Source organism: Convolutriloba macropyga, chromosome 3 (assembly GCF_964194025.1).
Source record: "Convolutriloba macropyga chromosome 3, txConMacr16.3, whole genome shotgun sequence".
In the NCBI taxonomy this organism is placed as follows: Eukaryota; Metazoa; Xenacoelomorpha; order Acoela; family Convolutidae; genus Convolutriloba; species Convolutriloba macropyga.
The window spans coordinates 46,273,507-46,294,326 of NC_134470.1; the positions used below are offsets into that span (position 1 = coordinate 46,273,507).

At 35.8% G+C, this 20,820-nt stretch overlaps 1 protein-coding gene across 1 annotated transcript in view; it reads right to left on the reverse strand.

Moving 5' to 3' along the window:
• The window catches only part of LOC142336238 (uncharacterized), a 35,724-nt gene that overhangs the window by 7,582 nt on the left and 7,322 nt on the right, over positions 1-20,820 (reverse strand). The window contains exons 2-3 of the mRNA XM_075384917.1: positions 8,213-8,563; positions 3,193-3,358 (exon numbers count right to left, since the gene is read on the reverse strand). Of these exons, the coding sequence (XP_075241032.1) occupies positions 3,193-3,358; positions 8,213-8,563 (517 nt within the window). The remainder of the gene's footprint in view (positions 1-3,192; positions 3,359-8,212; positions 8,564-20,820) is intronic.

The following is a 20,820-nucleotide window of genomic DNA, read 5'->3' on the forward strand; positions in this document are numbered from 1 at the left end:
GGGTCTTTTGATTTTAATATTTTGACTTTGACAGTATTCACCACGTTGTGTAATTGAAATCGTGAAAGAATTTAAAATCTATTCAGTAGACAAAGTGAGTGAAGTAAGTCAGAAGTCAAACAAAAAAGTCGTGATCAAAATGTAAAAAAACATAGCAGGAAAAGTCCTGACAAAAAATTCAAAGAATTTTTATGGACTAAACAAAAAAAACATAGCGGGCAGATTGGCGGAAAATAGCCGCGATAGACGCTTCACGCCTTCCATAGATTTGAGGCAGCTAAACCAAGATAGACAGATTGATCACCAGTCCTTGAATAGACCACTAGACTTTTTGGGTTAGATCCGGTCTGTCATTTTTATGAGACACATACGCTCTATAAGGAAAAAGCCCTAGGGAGCTTTTACAAAAATAACATTCGAAACCATAAACTCAAGACTCCAATACTCAGGAATTAGGGAAAACAGGTTTGGCAATACTTAGATTCACACTATTGATCTTTAACTAGTAATATGTCATAAAATTCAAAAGTTCATTAAGTTATTTCACAAGTCATTTTTTTAAGTGATATAAGTTCCCAGTAACTTCACCACTCTAAGTACTTGAAGGACTACCAAACGTGGCAAAGGGCCTCTAATGAAACTTGAAGCCCACTGAGCTTTACCTGTTTATCATTTTGAAAGTCAAAGTCATGAAAGTCAGGGTAAGACGAAACAAAAATCTGTTAGAAAAAAAACCATAAGCCAAAAATTTGGTTCATACAAAAAACTAGGCCTAAAATGAACCATGAATGGAATGGACAAACCATTTAGAAATAATCCGGTCCAAAAAACAGTTAAAATCAAAGTGAAATTGCCGCATGTGGACAAAAAACCACTAGCGAGAAAGCGAATTTCTGTTCAAACACTGTTTTCTCACTTCGCAAAATTGCTTCACCAAAACAACTAGTACCTACTGAAACCACTTATAAGAAGTCTTTAAAAATAATTGAAGCCAAATCATGAAAAAAAGCTCTTACAAACAACTTGAACTAAAAAACTGAAAAGAGTTATAAATTTTTTAAATATTACAAAAGCACAAAAATCCCAAGAAAAAATCCCTTCAGCCAATAGGGCATCCAGATGTTCGCAAAACAATAGGCAAGTCATAATTCACCTAGAAATTCGTCTTAAAAAACTTGGAAAAACGAAAAACAAAAAAAAGAAAACTAGTTTCAATTTTCGCCATTTTTTGTCAAATTTCAGAACAAAAAATGCTTCATATCCACAAAACTGTAACCAATTGTTATCTATAAAATGCAAAAGTCATAGCTGTCTTTTCAATACCCATTGGAGGCAGTAAAACAATAAAGTCGTCAAAAAAGCGCAAAAATTAGCCAAAAATCAGCAAAAAATACATGAAAAACCTCCGGATTAGCAAAAACTCATATGAATTTCCTGAAAACTTCAAACCACTGCCAAGTCCACCCTAAAGTTAAAATAAAATCATAACAAAACCCCTTAATCAAAATAAATAAAAAAACTGCTTTAAAATGCCGCACATGAATAAAAAGAATAAAAAATTTCGCACGCTTAGAATTTTTTTCACAACTGAATTTCTCGCTCTCTAGAAAACAGCGATATGGACAAAAACCACTCTTGTTTCGCTCCGCTTTTCACTTTTGTTCTGCACCAAAAAATCTCCCAAAATTTTTCACGCATTTCATTTCCCGCTTCAAAAATCACTCCAATAAAATTAATAAAACATACCAGGACAAGTCCTGACGTACAATTCAAAGAATTTTCATGATTGAACAGGAAAACTAGACTTAGAATGGACTATGAGTGAATTGAGAAAACCATTTTTAAAAAAAATCAGATCAAAAAATAAGAAAAAACAAAAAATGAATGTCAAAATGCCGCATGTGAACAAAAAAAAACCACTAAGGAGAAAAGAAAATTTAATTCAAACAAAAAACTAGGCCTGGAATGAGCTGTGAATGGATTGCGAAAAACCATTTAGAAAAAAATCCGATCCAAAAAATCGAAAAAACAGTAAAAATCAGAGTGAAATTGCCGCATGTGAACAAAAAATCACTAGCGAGAAAGCGAATTTGCGTTCAAATACCGTTTTCTCACTCTCCTTTAAATTTAGAGCGAAAAATTTTACGCCGCAAAACCACTCGCTTTTTCACTCCATTTCCAGTTTCGGCGTGACCAAAATCACTACTCCAATTTGACTTCAAAAAGCATGAACATGTGTGAACAGATCTTAAAAAAAAGACAGCGCTCCAATACAATTCAAATTCTTTGAATTGTAAACATACCCGGCAGATTGCCGGAAAATAGCCGCCGTTGATTCCAATAAGCATGATTGGGATTGAAAGAAAAGAAAATATCGAAAAAAGATTTTTGTACAAAAACATTTTTTTAGTCCGATTTATTTTGATGGCATTTCGTAGTTTTAGATACTTCTGTTTCTTAGAGAGAGAGAGGCTACAGGGGCTACTATCAACACCAATAAGCATAAGAGATGGTAACTAAGACTTATAGGAACGACGTTCAAATAGCGGGCATCTAAAATTGGGCTTTATGGGTTTACCCCGTTTCTATTTCTGACTTCAATTTTTTATACTGACTCTGTTCATTTTGAATTGCTTTGCCGAGCAACTGATTTTCAAATTCATTTTTAGTAGAATGAGAGAAGAGAGAAACTAGCCTAGAGAAGTCAAAAAGATTTCACGCAAAATGCCGAAAAAGCGGCAGAATGGTAAAGCGAAAAAAAGTTCGACGAAGTAAAAAAAAATAGAAGCGCTATAATAGCCGGCTGAGAAGATGAGGGCGGCTATTAAAAAAAGGACTTCTCCAGTACTCCTCTCGAGTCGTAAAAAAGACAGCGCCCCAATATAATTCAAATTCTTTGAATTGTAAAAAAAAATTAGGAGCGCTATAATAGCCGGCTAAGAAGATGAGGGCGGCTATTAATCAAAGGAAATGAAATACTTCACAGCTTGTAGAGAGTTGACTTCATCCGCAAAACCTAAATTTTTCTTCACCCTAAATTCAAAAGACCTCCCATTTTTTTAAACTGTCCTTCAGACATATTTGAGAACCAAAAAATTTGACAGTTAAAACGCCACATAGAAGTCAGCGATTAAGTGTCACCATAACATATTTTTCTCGCTATTGTACTTTTATTTGTGCGTGTTTTTTTACCTGATTGTGTGGACTGTTGGCCGGTGAGGGCCCCGATGACAGATTCAGAGGCGCCTAGCACTCGTAGTGTGCACGTACTCTCGTGCTGTTCCAGAGCTGCCCTGGAGGACAGGCGAGTGTTACAGTGCTGGCATTTGGCTGCACAGTTACTACCCAACACTACATTCTACAAACAGGCAACAGACAACACACTAACTAACTCACTCCAGTGCACAAATGACACGAATGAAGCACGCAATATATTACAATTTGAAATTGGATCGATATTACAATTTACGGTACCAAGCTGGTGGTACCGTAAATTTACCATATAGGGTGTTTTTTTCGATGATTGGATTTTTCGTTAACTGCCTCTCGCTTAGTGGATAGATACCTTCAACCCCGAATACACGCACTATCAATTTGCAAAATGATTTGTTATGTACTGACACACATTTTCTGGCAATAATCGAAGCAAGAAATTTGTATCCTTTATGCCGGCTAAATATAAATATTTTTTATTCAAATTATTGATAACCAGTGACGATGAATCGTTTCCAGAAAAACAAATAAATTATTTCCACAAAAGTATTTAACAAAACCGGCAGATTGCCAGGATGGCTGCGAGGTAGGCATGCTTGCCGTAGAATGCAGATAAGAATTGAAGTTAATGACTCCGCTCAAAAACTATGAACACGTTCAGCGGTAAATTGATATGACTTGTTAAAATTCACTCTGCAGAAGCCTTTTTATAAGGAACCTTGAATACACGTATGAGTTTATTTGTCCTAAGATTCACTCAAACTAAACATTTTCAAGGTTTTGGAAGTGCAAAAGTTCTTTTGTTGAGTGAGGCATGCAAATCATATTGACCAACTTTTGTGTGCAAGCAGAAAAAGAGAATGAAATGTTGGTTAAAACTAAGAAATTTCACACCATCTTCACGCCTTCCCGCAAATGAAATTTTTTTTCAGCTAAAAACGCTTAAAGAGCACAAATGTGCTGTACGTAGCTTTTTCTTTTTGGTACCATAGTTTATCACGTATGATCATATTCCGATCACGCAAATGACCAACACTTTTGGTAGAGAGTGAGAAATGACATCACGCGCGCAAATACCGTTAGTCAGAGGAAGAAGTCATTCAGAAAAGTTTTTCAGCTTTCCTGTGTGAATAAATGTAAAAAAGAGGGCCAGACGACAAAACAATCAAACCTCCTAGAGCATGGTTCAAAATTAAAATGAACAACTAATTCCATTAATTTCTCTGTTAAAAGTCTAGTCGAACAAAAAAGAACGAATCGAATACAACAAACTATCGCGAACAAAGGTAAAACCTTATTCAAGCTCAAACCAATTTTTGACAAGACAACAGTTTTCAGCCATGCCAAAGTTCAATAGAATACTTAATCAGTATTTGATTGGACGAAAGAAAACATTGAGCATGAAGATCATTAAAGCAATCAAGCTTTTTTTAAAAAATGAAGTACATAGTAATTCCGAATTCGCCAGAATATGACAGAGTGCAAAATCTTAGAAATTAATCTGCCTGATGAATTGACCGGAAAAACCCACGTTGAAGACATTTTGAAATCATAAAACAGTCAACCGAACGTCGAGCTAATCACTCTCAAACGACCGGCTGGCTTCGGTAGCTGAGGCTTAGCGATGCTAGCATTAAAGCATTAATGGGAGGGGCGTGGTCAAGCGCTCAGTGGGGGGAGGGGAGGAGGTGGTCAAGAGATGAGGTAGGGTTGGGAGTCCTCGAGTTCGGGGTCCAAATCGCCAGTGGAGGGTGGACGGGGCCATATTGGGGGTCGGAATGACTGCGGGTGATCGAACTGTTAAGATTCAGGTCCGCCCTTCGATCCAGGATATTGTATCTTCAAAACAGTTTGTGAATTGCATATTTACAGACTAGTAAAGCGTAGCACTCTAAGAGAACTGCTCAGCCACTTAATGACCTCCGGACGTTACCTGTCCATTCTATTTTGAGGACAAAGGAAAAGGGTCAGATGAAAAATCGGTCAGGCGAAAAATACCATTAAAAAAGACCATAGGACCAATATAATGCCCACAAATTCCGTTTTAGAGCAATTAAACATATTATCAAAAAATTGACAAAATTATAAGAGATTTAAACTTAAACAACAAATCTGATCTGGCAAGTCAGAGATCCAAAAGTAGAAAATTATTTAATTCCACAGCCAGCATTTTAAAAAAATGTTCAGATTACATTCAATTGTAATAGTAATTCCAGCAGCTTCCATGAATCTGAGGGAAACAGCTCGCCAAAGTTTATCATAGATATCATAAAACTAAATTTTTTATTTCGTTTATTGAAACTAGAATATGAAGCGAATAAAAAGATGGTTGTGATAGCTTCCTATGCTTATAGTCTCAAAATGACACAAAAAGACCGAAGCAGAGAAACTTTGGTTCTTTTTTAAAAATTTTTGCTGTGATGTGTTTTGATTTAAACAAAATTGTATATCTTGTTTTGTTTTTTATAAGATGCCCACAAAAAACTTCCAATGAGAATGGCATATATTCATTTCACCTTATCTTCCTGAAAGCAAAATAAGCAAAAGCAGATTTGATATAAGCGTGACGTCATGCGGTCGCAACGAAAATTAGACGCTTGTGACCTTCCATGAATTGAACAAAAAAAGATAGACAGATCGACCACCAGTCCTTAGACTTTTTGGGTTAGATTTGCACATTCAATTTTATAACACATTGGGTCTAAGGAAAAAATCCTAAAAGATATTTTTTTAAATTAATACTCGAAATCAAAAACTCAAGACTAAAACTCAAAAATTAGGGCATATAAGTTTGGCACTACTTAGATGCACACTATTGAGCTTTAACTAGTAACATAAAATTTAAAGTTCCATAAGTGAGTTCAGAAGTCATTTTGTTAAGTGAGGTAAGTCACGCAATTGACCTAAAAGCAGAAATGACGTCACGCACACAAATTTTAACTGCAAAGCAGTAGAAGTCACTGATGTCATTGAAAAAGTCAATTCCAAGAGGTCAGGTCATAAGAATCATCGATGGAGACGACGAACTAAAAAAACCATGATGTGTCCAATAATAGCCACTATCGCTTCGCGGCTATTAATAAAACTTCAAAAAATTTTTGTTTGAATTGTGAAACAATTTTCGATTAATTCCAAGCATCCGATACCAAAAAAAAATAACTTGACTATTCATTTAAAAAAAACTCAGATCCCTAGTAATTGACAAGAAAGCTGATTCTAATAAACCAAATAAAAAACCAAGCCAAATTTTGAAAGATCGGACTATTCTAAGTAAAATTTCATATGAAGTACCTCGCGTTAAAAATAGATGAACTCAATACAATACTTACTAAGAACTCTGCCACATAAACTGGTTACAAAAAGATAACCCATTAACGTCAGGCGAATTGCTCTGAAACGACCGCCGAGCGGTTGTCTTTGATAGCAACCAGCATGGGCTCCGGGAGGCTAGCAGCAGAAGGCGCGTTAAAAGTTTGGAGCGGGAGAGGGTTTGCGTTGGGGCGGGGGGTAGCACCACGATTTTGTTTTCTCATCAGCTTCGGTGTCAAAAAGCTAGATATCAAAGAGCTATTCAGTAACTTCAAGCCCTTCGGGCTTTACCTTTTCATCCCCTTTATTATGCACAAGAAGTTAAAAGCGTCAGACGACAAATTGGTCAAACACAAAATCGCAAGAAAAAAGACCGCCTGACTAATATAATTGCTACAAACTTTGTTTGAGAGCAACCAAAAATTGGTTCAAAGATACGGAAATTACCAAAAAAGTCAAAAATCAATGCGATCTTGCCCTTGAAGCACATAATTGTGCTCTCAAAAACACTAATATCAACTTCAGTGGGTTACACAATTATAGCTTTGATGGGAAAATATTAAGAAAAAACAAGACTGGAAGCAGAACAAATAAGCCACATAGATGAAAATACGGCTAAAAACGGTTAGCTATAAGCACCATTCTGCGACAAAAACATTTTCAAATTTCATTTACTCAACGTAGCGCAAGAACAAAAACTTCTCCGCTTGGTGCATGACTTTTTCACACGGCAATTTTCACGCCTGAATGCAGAGCGCTTCCAGTAAAAAAAAAATCCTTACGAAAATCAACACTTCTGAGTAGCAATAAAAATATAACCGACTAAACTTCGGAAATATTGCTCTCGAACGACTAGTGGGAGCTCTAATCAATTGCAACCTGCTTCAGTCGGGGGGAGGGGGAGCCTAAATGGGACTAAGAAGTTCAATAGTGTTGAGTCCGCAAATTGAGTTCAGCTGTTTGAAATTGTGATTGAGAGAGAATTTTAGATCACGCTAAACGCAAAAAGTCACTCGAAAAGTCAAAACCGTCAAGCGAAAATTTTGCATAAAAGACACACGTTTACAATAATTGCTATGAACTTCGTTCAAGAGCAATTAACCAGAAATACCGCAATAGAGCTTACAGCTATAAAAACATGTTTGTTAGAACATGGGAGGCTTTCTCATCAAACACTTGAATCAGGTGATCATATCTAACATTTCTACAATATTGTGAGGGAAGAGGCAGGTGACACAATTGTACAGAGCTGAGCAAATCTACGAACATCACACATTGTTAATCATGCATGCTGCGTCGTTTTTAAATCTACTTAAAGCTTGGATCATTTCGATCCCCCCACCCCCCAGCTCAACCCAAGTACGTTATGCTCCCGCAAGTCAACAAATTATGCGCCATTTTTTTCTGCGATGGGGGTGGTGAAAAAATTGCAATCACTAAGCTGCAGAGGGGGGGGGTACAAATGGAAAAGAACATAGTTATTAAATCACAAGACATAGTCACGCAACAATAGTCAAACGAGAATATTGTGTCAACTGATTATATATGAGCTGTTGGTATTAGGGGCAGGAGTGGGCAGCGTTTTTCCAATGGGCAAAACACTGCCGTTATAAATAGCGTGAAAATGAGTTCGATTAGTTTAATGCGCTGTAAACTGTCATGCATAATGGTCCATCGCAGTAATACGTACCTTTGCGATGGCGTGTGCAAACCCAGCCACGATCAACTGGTCGTATAAATCTACGCTGAATCTGGGACAGCAAATAGCCAGGTGCCATTTGAGTTTGTCCCTCCTAGAGAGCACCTTTTGGCACAGATGGCACTTGGTTCCCAGGGAAGTCGAGGAGCTGCTTCCATTTAAACTTCCATTCACAACAGTGCCCGCTTTCTCCTGCTTCTTTGTTTGATCAACCGAGTTTACCATTGCTGTTAATTTGGCGGGCGATATTGAATTGACTGCACTGTCGACATGTGATTTTGGAGTCGGCGGCGGGACAATTTTAACACTTGTTGCTGGCTTCAGTGGAGGAACTTGGTTGTCCTACAAAATTCCGAATTAACTCTGGTTTAAAATGCTATCAAAAGTCATAAGAAGGATTAATCATGTTCTCCATTAGAGCCTATATAATTGTGCTCTAACAAGCTATGCAAAAAATTGAGATATAAATGTGGACATGCCCATACACGTGACGTGACGAATATAATATATTAAACAAACATTTGTTCGGAAGAAAATGTCTAAAATTGCACTATAGCCACAAAAATAATTGAGAAAATAACGAAGAATTCAAAAAGACAAAAAGAAATGCATTTATTTTAGTCGGATCGTTTTCGTTTGTGCCCCCGCATAATATTAAACAACCCCCAGCTATAGAGCTTGTGGTATTAAATAGTAAATCATCACGTAAAAATTAGTCACGCTCGGTTGGGGGTTGCAAATATTGCTTGGGCGAGGGGAAGTTTGGTAAAAAAAAAAAGGAACATATATGATTACTGATTATCTTATTCGAATCATTCGCAGAAATAGTTTGCAAATAAAATGCACCCACTAAGCTGGGGGAGGGGGCACAAACGGAAAAGATCCCAAAAGTTTATCATATCACGCAAAAATGGGTGAATAAGTCACTCTGAAAGTGAAATCTGGCAGCCCACAAACGCACGAGCGAAATTTAGCTCAAAACAACCGACTAAAGCCAGGCGAACTGCTCTCAAACCGCGAGCGTTTGGCTTCGGCAGCAGCCAACTGGGGCTTAGGGATGCTATCATTAAGGGGGGGGGGTTGGTCGAGCGGAAAAAGGGGGATCAAGCATGGTCGGGGGGGGGGGGGGGCGGTACCGAATTAAGCCGTAAAGCTCTAAATTAAGCCGTAAAGCTCCAACGGAGCAGCTCAGCCCCTTAAGACCTTCTGGGCTTTACCTGTTGATCCCCTTTTAGATGAAGAAAAACTCATAGGTTGAGACGAAAAATCGGTCAAGCCAAAAATTGCATAAAAAAGACCACAGGACTAAAATAATGGCTATCAATTTCGTTTTACAGCAATTAATAAACAAGCAGGAACCCATAAATTGGTAAGTTTGTTTCTAATAGGGGCAAAAATATTCTGCAGGCCAAGCCTTAGAATTTAAACAACAGTCAGTATATACTGAACATCAGAAGTACGCTAGCACCCTACGTTTTTGCGAGGAAGTTTTTTAACTTCATATTTAATCAGCTTCTGATCGCTTTTTGAACGCAAGTTTTACTAATGTTCCTCTGCTCTTAAGGTCATGCTTAAAAAAATACACGGCAAAAATCAGATAATACGCGATGGTAATTACAGATACTTAATTACAGATACTTTAATTAAAGCTGATAAAACCCATCCAAATTTTACAAAAATTCCAGGAAATTACAATTCATGCGCATCATTTCTCTCATTCATGTAAAACGCAAAGACAAATCCATTCGTAGCTGAACACACGCTAAAACGAACAACACTTTAAAACAACTTTACTGTCAAAATTAAAGAGCTTGTGGTATTAAATAGTAAATTATCACGTAAAAATTAGTCACGCTCGCTTGGGGGTTGCAAATATTGCTTGGGCGAGGGGAAGTCAAATATTGCTTGGGCGAGGGGAAGTTTGGTAAAAAAAGGAACATATATGATTACTGATTATCTTATTCGAATCATTCGCAGAAATAGTTTGCAAATAAAATGCACCCACTAAGCTGGGAGAGGGGGCACAAACGGAAAAGATCCCAAAAGTTTATCATATCACGCAGAAATGGGCGAATAGGTCACTCTGAAAGTGAAATCTGGCAGCCCACAAACGCACGAGCGAAATTTAGCTTAAAACAACCGACTAAAGCCAGGCGAACTGCTCTCAAACTAACCGCGAGCGTTTGGCTTCGGCAGCAGCCAACTGGGGCTTAGGGATGTTATCATTGGGGGGGGGGGTTGGTCGAGCAGAAAGGGGGGATCAAGCGTGGTCGGGTGGGGGGGGGAGGCGGCACCGAATCAGCAGGTGAAGGAGGGTGGAGGAAAAATGGGACGAGCTGACTGAGGGGGTTCAGAAATGTTAGATTGAGAGCCTCCTTTCACACCGTAAAATTAAGCCGTAAAGCTCTAAGAGAGCAGCTCAGCCACTTAATGCCCTCCGGGATTTACTTGTTAATCCCCTTTTAGATGAAGAAAAACTCATAGGTTCAGATGAAAAATCGGTCAAGCGCAAAATTGCATAAAGAACACAGGACTAAAATAATGGCTACAAACTTCGTTTTACAGCAATTAATAAACAAGCAGGATCCCATAAATTGGTAAGTTTGTTTCTAATAGGGGCAAAAATATTCTGCAGGCCAAGCCTTAGAATTTAAACAACAGTATATACTGAACATCAGAAGTACGCTAGCACCCTACGTTTTTGCGAGGAAGTTTTTTAACTTCATATTTAATCAGCTTCTGATCGCTTTTTGAAATCAAGTTTTACTAATGTTCCTCTGCTCTTAAGGTCATGCTTAAAAAATACACGGCAAAAATCAGATAATACGCGATGGTAATTACAGATACTTTAATTAAAGCTGATAAAAATCCATCCAAATTTCACAAAAAAGTTCAGGAAAATACAATTTATTCAAATCATTTCTCTCCCTCATGAAAAACGCAAATACAAACTTATTCGTAGCTGAACACAAGCTAAAAAAATTAAATTTTAGAACAACTTTACTGTCAAAATTTGATGAATTTCATCAACTTTAAAATGACATCAAAAATTCAATTTTCACTCGCAAAACTATAGTGTTCAACTTACTTTGGATGTTCAGCATTTGAACGTTGTAGAAAAGAGTAAAAAATATACTACTTCTAGAGTCTATAACGCTCATTAATGGTAACGGTCGACATTTTGCTCTCAAATGACAAACATGGGTTCCGATTGTATCTTGTCTTGCAATGCGAGATATAACGTCAATATTAGACCTCAAATGTTGGAGAGCTATTGATACAGTTAAAACAAAAGGCAACCTTGTTACATTTTTTATTTGACTTATCTTAGATAAGTAAGCCGTAAAGCTCCAACGGAGCAGCTCAGCCCCTTAAGACCTTCTGGGCTTTACCTGTTGATCCCCTTTTAGATGAAGAAAAACTCATAGGTTGAGACGAAAAATCGGTCAAGCCAAAAAGTGCATAAAAAAGACCACAGGACTAAAATAATGGCTATAAACTTCGTTTTACAGCAATTAAAAAACAAGCAGGAACCATAAATTGGTAACTTTGTTTCTAATAGGGGCAAAAATATTCTGCAGCCCAAGCCTTAGATATTATACAACAGTATAAACTGAAAATCAGAAGTACGCTAGCACCCTACGTTTTTGCGAGGAAGTTTTTTAACTTCATATTTAATCAGCTTCTGATCGCTTTTTGAAAGCAAGTTTTACTAATGTTCCTCTGCTCTTAAGGTCATGCTTAAAAAATACACGGCAAAAATCAGATAATACGCGATGGTAATTACAGATACTTTAATTAAAGCTGATAAAAATCCATCCAAATTTCACAAAAAAGTTCAGGAAAATACAATTTATTCAAATCATTTCTCTCCCTCATGAAAAACGCAAATACAAACTTATTCGTAGCTGAACACAAGCTAAAAAAATTAAATTTTAGAACAACTTTACTGTCAAAATTTGATGAATTTCATCAACTTTAAAATGACATCAAAAATTCAATTTTCACTCGCAAAACTATAGTGTTCAACTTACTTTGGATGTTCAGCATTTGAACGTTGTAGAAAAGAGTAAAAAATATACTACTTCTAGAGTCTATAACGCTCATTAATCGTAACGGTCGACATTTTGCTCTCAAATGACAAACATGGGTTCCGATTGTATCTTGTCTTGCAATGCGAGATATAACGTCAATATTAGACCTCAAATGTTGGAGAGCTATTGATACAGTTAAAACAAAAGGCAACCTTGTTACATTTTTTATTTGACTTATCTTAGATAAGTAAGCCGTAAAGCTCCAACGGAGCAGCTCAGCCCCTTAAGACCTTCTGAGCTTTACCTGTTGATCCCCTTTTAGATGAAGAAAAACTCATAGGTTGAGACGAAAAATCGGTCAAGCCAAAAATTGCATAAAAAAGACCACAGGACTAAAATAATGGCTATAAACTTCGTTTTACAGCAATTAAAAAACAAGCAGGAACCCATAAATTGGTAACTTTGTTTCTAATAGGGGCAAAAATATTCTGCAGCCCAAGCCTTAGATATTATACAACAGTATAAACTGAAAATCAGAAGTACGCTAGCACCCTACTTTTTTGAGAGGAAGTTTTTTAACTTCATAACAGCTTTTGATCGCTTTTTGAAGCATATTTTACTAATGTTCCTCTGCTCTTAAGGTCATGCTTAAAATAATACGCCGCAAAAATCAGATAATACGAGATGGCAATTACAGATACTTTAATTAAAGCTGATAAAATCCATCCAAATTTCACAAAAAGTTCAGGAAATTACAATTTATTCGCATCATTTCTCTCCCTCATGTAAAAAGCAAATACAAACTCAATCGTAGCTGAACACACGCTATAAAGAACAACATTTTAAAAAACTTTATTGTCAAAATTTGATGGATTTCATCAACTTTAAAAAGACGTCAAAAATTCAAATTTCACTCGCAAAATTATAGATTGTTCAAATGACTTTGGATGTTCAGTATTTGAGCGTTGTAGAAGATTAAAAACAAATTACTTCTACAGTCTATAACGCTCATTAATCGTAACGGTCGACAACTTGCTCTCAAATGACAAACATGGGTTCCGATTGTATCTTGTCTTGCAATGCGAGATATAACGTCAATATTAGACCTCAAATGTTGGAGAGCTATTGATACAGTTAAAACAAAAGGCAACCTTGTTACATTTTTTATTTGACTTATCTTAGATAAGTAAGCCGTAAAGCTCCAACGGAGCAGCTCAGCCCCTTAAGACCTTCTGGGCTTTACCTGTTGGTCCCCTTTTAGATGAAGAAAAACTCATAGGTTGAGACGAAAAATCGGTCAAGCCAAAAATTGCATAAAAGAGACCACAGGACTAAAATAATGGCTATAAACTTCGTTTTACAGCAATTAAAAAACAAGCAGGAACCCATAAATTGGTAACTTTGTTTCTAATAGGGGCAAAAATATTCTGCAGCCCAAGCCTTAGATATTATACAACAGTATAAACTGAAAATCAGAAGTACGCTAGCACCCTACGTTTTTGCGAGGAAGTTTTTTAACTTCATATTTAATCAGCTTCTGATCGCTTTTTGAAAGCAAGTTTTACTAATGTTCCTCTGCTCTTAAGGTCATGCTTAAAAAATACACGGCAAAAATCAGATAATACGCGATGGTAATTACAGATACTTTAATTAAAGCTGATAAAAATCCATCCAAATTTCACAAAAAAGTTCAGGAAAATACAATTTATTCAAATCATTTCTCTCCCTCATGAAAAACGCAAATACAAACTTATTCGTAGCTGAACACAAGCTAAAAAAATTAAATTTTAGAACAACTTTACTGTCAAAATTTGATGAATTTCATCAACTTTAAAATGACATCAAAAATTCAATTTTCACTCGCAAAACTATAGTGTTCAACTTACTTTGGATGTTCAGCATTTGAACGTTGTAGAAAAGAGTAAAAAATATACTACTTCTAGAGTCTATAACGCTCATTAATCGTAACGGTCGACATTTTGCTCTCAAATGACAAACATGGGTTCCGATTGTATCTTGTCTTGCAATGCGAGATATAACGTCAATATTAGACCTCAAATGTTGGAGAGCTATTGATACAGTTAAAACAAAAGGCAACCTTGTTACATTTTTTATTTGACTTATCTTAGATAAGTAAGCCGTAAAGCTCCAACGGAGCAGCTCAGCCCCTTAAGACCTTCTGAGCTTTACCTGTTGATCCCCTTTTAGATGAAGAAAAACTCATAGGTTGAGACGAAAAATCGGTCAAGCCAAAAATTGCATAAAAAAGACCACAGGACTAAAATAATGGCTATAAACTTCGTTTTACAGCAATTAAAAAACAAGCAGGAACCCATAAATTGGTAACTTTGTTTCTAATAGGGGCAAAAATATTCTGCAGCCCAAGCCTTAGATATTATACAACAGTATAAACTGAAAATCAGAAGTACGCTAGCACCCTACTTTTTTGAGAGGAAGTTTTTTAACTTCATAACAGCTTTTGATCGCTTTTTGAAGCATATTTTACTAATGTTCCTCTGCTCTTAAGGTCATGCTTAAAATAATACGCCGCAAAAATCAGATAATACGAGATGGCAATTACAGATACTTTAATTAAAGCTGATAAAATCCATCCAAATTTCACAAAAAGTTCAGGAAATTACAATTTATTCGCATCATTTCTCTCCCTCATGTAAAAAGCAAATACAAACTCAATCGTAGCTGAACACACGCTATAAAGAACAACATTTTAAAAAACTTTATTGTCAAAATTTGATGGATTTCATCAACTTTAAAAAGACGTCAAAAATTCAAATTTCACTCGCAAAATTATAGATTGTTCAAATGACTTTGGATGTTCAGTATTTGAGCGTTGTAGAAGATTAAAAACAAATTACTTCTACAGTCTATAACGCTCATTAATCGTAACGGTCGACAACTTGCTCTCAAATGACAAACATGGGTTCCGATTGTATCTTGTCTTGCAATGCGAGATATAACGTCAATATTAGACCTCAAATGTTGGAGAGCTATTGATACAGTTAAAACAAAAGGCAACCTTGTTACATTTTTTATTTGACTTATCTTAGATAAGTAAGCCGTAAAGCTCCAACGGAGCAGCTCAGCCCCTTAAGACCTTCTGGGCTTTACCTGTTGGTCCCCTTTTAGATGAAGAAAAACTCATAGGTTGAGACGAAAAATCGGTCAAGCCAAAAATTGCATAAAAGAGACCACAGGACTAAAATAATGGCTATAAATTTCGTTTTACAGCAATTAATAAACAAGCAGGAACCCATAAATTGGTAACTTTGTTTCTAATAGGGGCAAAAATATTCTGCAGCCCAAGCCTTAGATATTATACAACAGTATAAACTGAAAATCAGAAGTACGCTAGCACCCTACTTTTTTTTTGAGAGGAAGTTTTTTAACTTCATAACAGCTTCTGATCGCTTTTTGAAAGCATATTTTACTAATGTTCCTCTGATCTTAAGGTCATGATTAAAATAATACACCGCAAAAATCAGATAATACCAGATGGCAATTACAGATACTTTAATTAAAGCTGATAAAATCCATCCAAAATTCACAAAAAGTTCAGGAAATTACAACTTATTCGCATCATTTCTCTCCCTCATGTAAAACGCAAATACACACTCATTCGTAGCTGAACACACGCTATAAAGAACAACATTTTAAAAAACTTTATTGTCAAAATTTGATGGATTTCATCAACTTTATAAAGACGTCAAAAATTCAAATTTCACTCGCAAAATTATAGATTGTTCAAATGACTTTGGATGTTCAGTATTTGAGCGTTGTAGAAGATTAAAAACAAATTACTTCTAGAGTCTATAACGCTCATTCATCGTAACGGTCGACAATTTGCTCTCAAATGACAAACATGGGTTTTGATGGTATCTTGTCTTGTAATGGGGGCTATAACGTCAATATGAGATCTCAAATGTCGGAGAGCCATTGATACAGTTAAAACAAAAGGCAAACTTGTTACATTTTTTATTTGACTTATCTCAGATAAGTAAGCCGTAAAGCTCCAACGGAGCAGCTCAGCCCCTTAAGAACTTCTGGGCTTTAACTGTTGATCCCTTTTTAGATGAAGAAAAACTCATAGGTTGAGATGAAAAATGGGTCAAGCGCAAAAATTCAAAGACCATGGGACTAAAATAATGGCTAGAAACTTTGTTTCAGAGCAATTAATAAACAAGCAGGAATCCATAAATTGGTAAGTCTGTTTCTAACAGAGGCCAAAAGGGGACAAAATATTCTGCAGCCCATGCCTTAGAATTTAGACAACAGTATATACTGAACATCAGAAGTAAGCTAGCAACCTACGGTTTTGCGAGGAATTTTTTTGAATTCATATTAAATCAGCTTCTGATTGCTTTTTGAAAGCAAAAGTTTCACTAATGTTCTTCTGGTCATGCTTAAGACAATGCTTCTCAAGGGCTTAAAACAATGCGTTGCAAAAATCAGATAATACGCGATGATAATTACAGATACTTTAATTGAAGCTGATAAAATCCATTCACATTTCACAAAAAAGTTCAGGAAATTACAATTTATGCGCATCATTTCCCTCATTCATGTAAAACGCAAACACAAACTCAATCGTAGCTGAACACAGGCTAAAAAGAACAACACTTTAAAACAATTTTTCTGTCGAAATTTGATGGATTTCATCAACTTTAATATAACGTCAAATTTTCAATTTTCACTCGCAACACCATAGAGTGTTCAACTTGTGATGTTCAGTATTTGAACGTTGTAGAATAGATTAAAAAGAAAATACTTCTAGAGTCTTTAACGCTCATTAATCGTAACGGCCGACAACTGGCTCTTAAATGACAAACAAGGGTTCCGATTGTATCTTGTCTTGCAATGGGGGATATAACGTCGATATGAGACCTCAAACGTTGGAGAGCTATTGATACAGCTAAAACAAAAAGCAACCTTGTTACAATTTTTATTTGACTTATCATAAATAAGTAAGCCGTAAAGCTCCAACGGAGCAGCTCAGCCATTTAAGACATTCTGGGCTTTATCTGTTTATCCCCTTTTAAATGCAGAAAAACTCAGGTTGAGATGAAAAATCGATCAAGCGCAAAATTGCATAAAAAAGACCAAAGGACTAAAATAATGGCTACAAAATTCGTTTCACAGCAATAAATAAACAAGCAGGAACCAATAAATTGGTGAGTCTGTTTCTAATAGGGGCCAAAGGGGGACAAATTATTCTGCAGCCCATGCCTTAGAATATCGACAACAGTATATACTGAACATCAGAATCAGCTAGCACCCTACGGTTTTGCGAAGTTTTCTAAATTCATTTTAAATCAGCTTCTGATCACTTTTAGAAAGAAAGTTTTCTAATGTTCCTCTGCTCTTAAGGTCACGCTTAAAACAATACGCGCCAAAAATCAGATAATACGCGATGGTAATCACAGATACCCTTATTAAAGCTGATAAAATCCATCAATTTCACAAAAAAAAGTTCAGAAAAAAACAATTTATGCGCATCACTTCTCTCCCTCATGTAAAATGCAAATACAAACTCATTCGTAGTTGAACAAACGCTAAAAAAGAATAACGCTCTAAAGCAACTTTACTGTCAAAATTGGATGCATTTCATCAACTTTAATATGACGTCGAAAATTCAATTTTCACTCCAAAACTATAGTGCTCAACTTACTTTGGATGTTCAGTATTTGAGCGTTGTAGAATATAAAAAAAATTATTTCTAGAGTCTATAACGCTCATTAATCGTAACGGTCGACAACTTGCTCTCAAAAGACAAGCATGGGTTCGAATTGTATCTTGTCTTGCAATGCGAGATATAACGTCAATATGAGACCTCAAATGTTGGAGAGCTATTGATACAGTTAAAACAAAAAGCAACCTTGTTACAATTTTTATTTGATTTATCATAAGTAAGCCGTAAAGCTCCAACGGAGCAGCTCAGCCCCTTAAGACCTTTAGGGCTTTACCTGTTGATCCCCTTTTAGATGATGAAAAACTCATAGGTTGAGATGAAAAATCGGTCAAGCGCAAAATTGCATAAAGAACACAGGACTAAAATAATGGCTATAAACTTCGTTTTACAGCAATTAATAGCAATTAATAAACAAGCAGGAACCCATAAATTGGTAACTTTGTTTCTAATAGGGGCAAAAATATTCTGCAGCCCAAGCCTTAGATATTATACAACAGGATAAACTGAAAATCAGAAGTACGCTAGCACCCTACTTTTTTGAGAGGAAGTTTTTTAACTTCATAACAGCTTTTGATCGCTTTTTGAAAGCATATTTTACTAATGTTCCTCTGCTCTTAAGGTCATGCTTAAAATAATACGCGGCAAAAATCAGATAATACGCGATGATAATTACAGATACTTAATTACAGATACTTTAATTAAAGCTGATAAAACCCATCCAAATTTCACAAAAATTCCAGGAAATTACAATTCATGCGCATCATTTCTCTCATTCATGTAAAACGCAAAGACAAACTCATTCGTAGCTGAACACACGCTATAAAGAACAACATTTTAAAAAACTTTATTGTCAAAATTTGATGGATTTCATGAACTTTAAAAAGACGTCAAAAATTCAAATTTCACTCGCAAAATTATAGATTGTTCAACTTACTTTGGATGTTCAGTATTTGAGCGTTGTAGAATATAAAAAAAATTACTTCTAGAGTCTATAACGCTCATTCATCGTAACGGTCGACAATTTGCTCTCAAATGACAAACATGGGTTTTGATGGTATCTTGTCTTGTAATGGGGGATATAACGTCAATATGAGATCTCAAATGGAGAGCCATTGATACAGTTAAAACAAAAAGCAACCTTGTTACCTTTTTTTGACTTATCTCAGAAAAGTAAGCCGTAAAGCTCCAACGGAGCAGCTCAGCCCCTTAAGACCTTCTGGGCTTTAACTGTTGATCCCTTTTTAGATGAAGAAAAACTCATAGGTTGAGATGAAAAATGGGTCAAGCGCAAAAATCCAAAGACCATAGGACTAAAATAATGGCTAGAAACTTTGTTTCACAGCAATTAATAAACAAGCAGGAATCCATAAATTGGTATAAGTCTGTTTCTAACAGAGGCCAAAAGGGGACAATATTCTGCAGCCCATGCCTTAGAATTTAGACAACAGTATATACTGAACATCAGAAGTAAGCTAGCAACCTACGGTTTTGCGAGGAATTTTTTTGAATTCGTTAAATCAGCTTCTGATTGCTTTTTGAAAGCAAGTTTCACTAATGTACTTCTGCTCTTAAGGTCAAGCTTAAAACAATGCGTGGCAAAAAATCAGATAATACGCGATGAAAATTACAGATACTTTAATTAAAGCTGATAAAATCCATTCACATTTCACAAAAAAGTTCAAGAAATTATAATTTATGCGCATCATTTCCCTCATTCATGTAAAACGCAAACACAAACTCAATCGTAAATGAACGCAGGCTGAGAAAAACAACACTTTAAAACAATTTTTCTGACAAAATTTGATGAATTTCATCAACTTTAATATAACGTCAAATTCTCAATTTTCACTCGCAAAACTATAGAGTGTTCAACTTGTGATGTTCAGTATTTGAACGTTGTAGAATAGATTAAAAACAAAATACTTCTAGAGTCTTTAACGCTCATTAATCGTAACGCCCGCAAACTGGCTCTTAAATGACAAACAAGGGTTCCGATTGTATCTTGTCTTGCAATGGGGGATATAATGTCAATATGGGACCTCAAACGTTGGAGAGCTATTGATACAGTTAAAACAAAAAGCAATCTTGTTACAATTTTTATTTGATTTATCATAAATAAGTAAGCCGTAAAGCTCCAACGGAGCAGCTCAGCCACTTAAGATATTCTGGGCTTTACCTGTTTATCCCCTTTTAGATGATGAAAAACTCATAGGTTAAGATGAAAAATCGGTCAAGCCAAAAATTGCATAAAAAGACCACAGGACTAAAATAATGGCTATAAACTTCGTTTTACAGCAATTAATAGCAATTAATAAACAAGCAGGAACCCATAAATTGGTAACTTTGTTTCTAATAGGGGCAAAAATATTCTGCAGCCCAAGCCTTAGATATTATACAACAGGATAAACTGAAAATCAGAAGTACGCTAGCACCCTACTTTTTTGAGAGGAAGTTTTTTAACTTCATAACAGCTTTTGATCGCTTTTTGAAAGCATATTTTACTAATGTTCCTCTGCTCTTAAGGTCATGCTTAAAATAATACGCGGCAAAAATCAGATAATACGCGATGATAATTACAGATACTTAATTACAGATACTTTAATTAAAGCTGATAAAACCCATCCAAATTTCACAAAAATTCCAGGAAATTACAATTCATGCGCATCATTTCTCTCATTCATGTAAAACGCAAAGACAAGCTCATTCGTAGCTGAACACACGCTATAAAGAACAACATTTTAAAAAACTTTATTGTCAAAATTTGATGGATTTCATGAACTTTAAAAAGACGTCAAAAATTCAAATTTCACTCGCAAAATTATAGATTGTTCAACTTACTTTGGATGTTCAGTATTTGA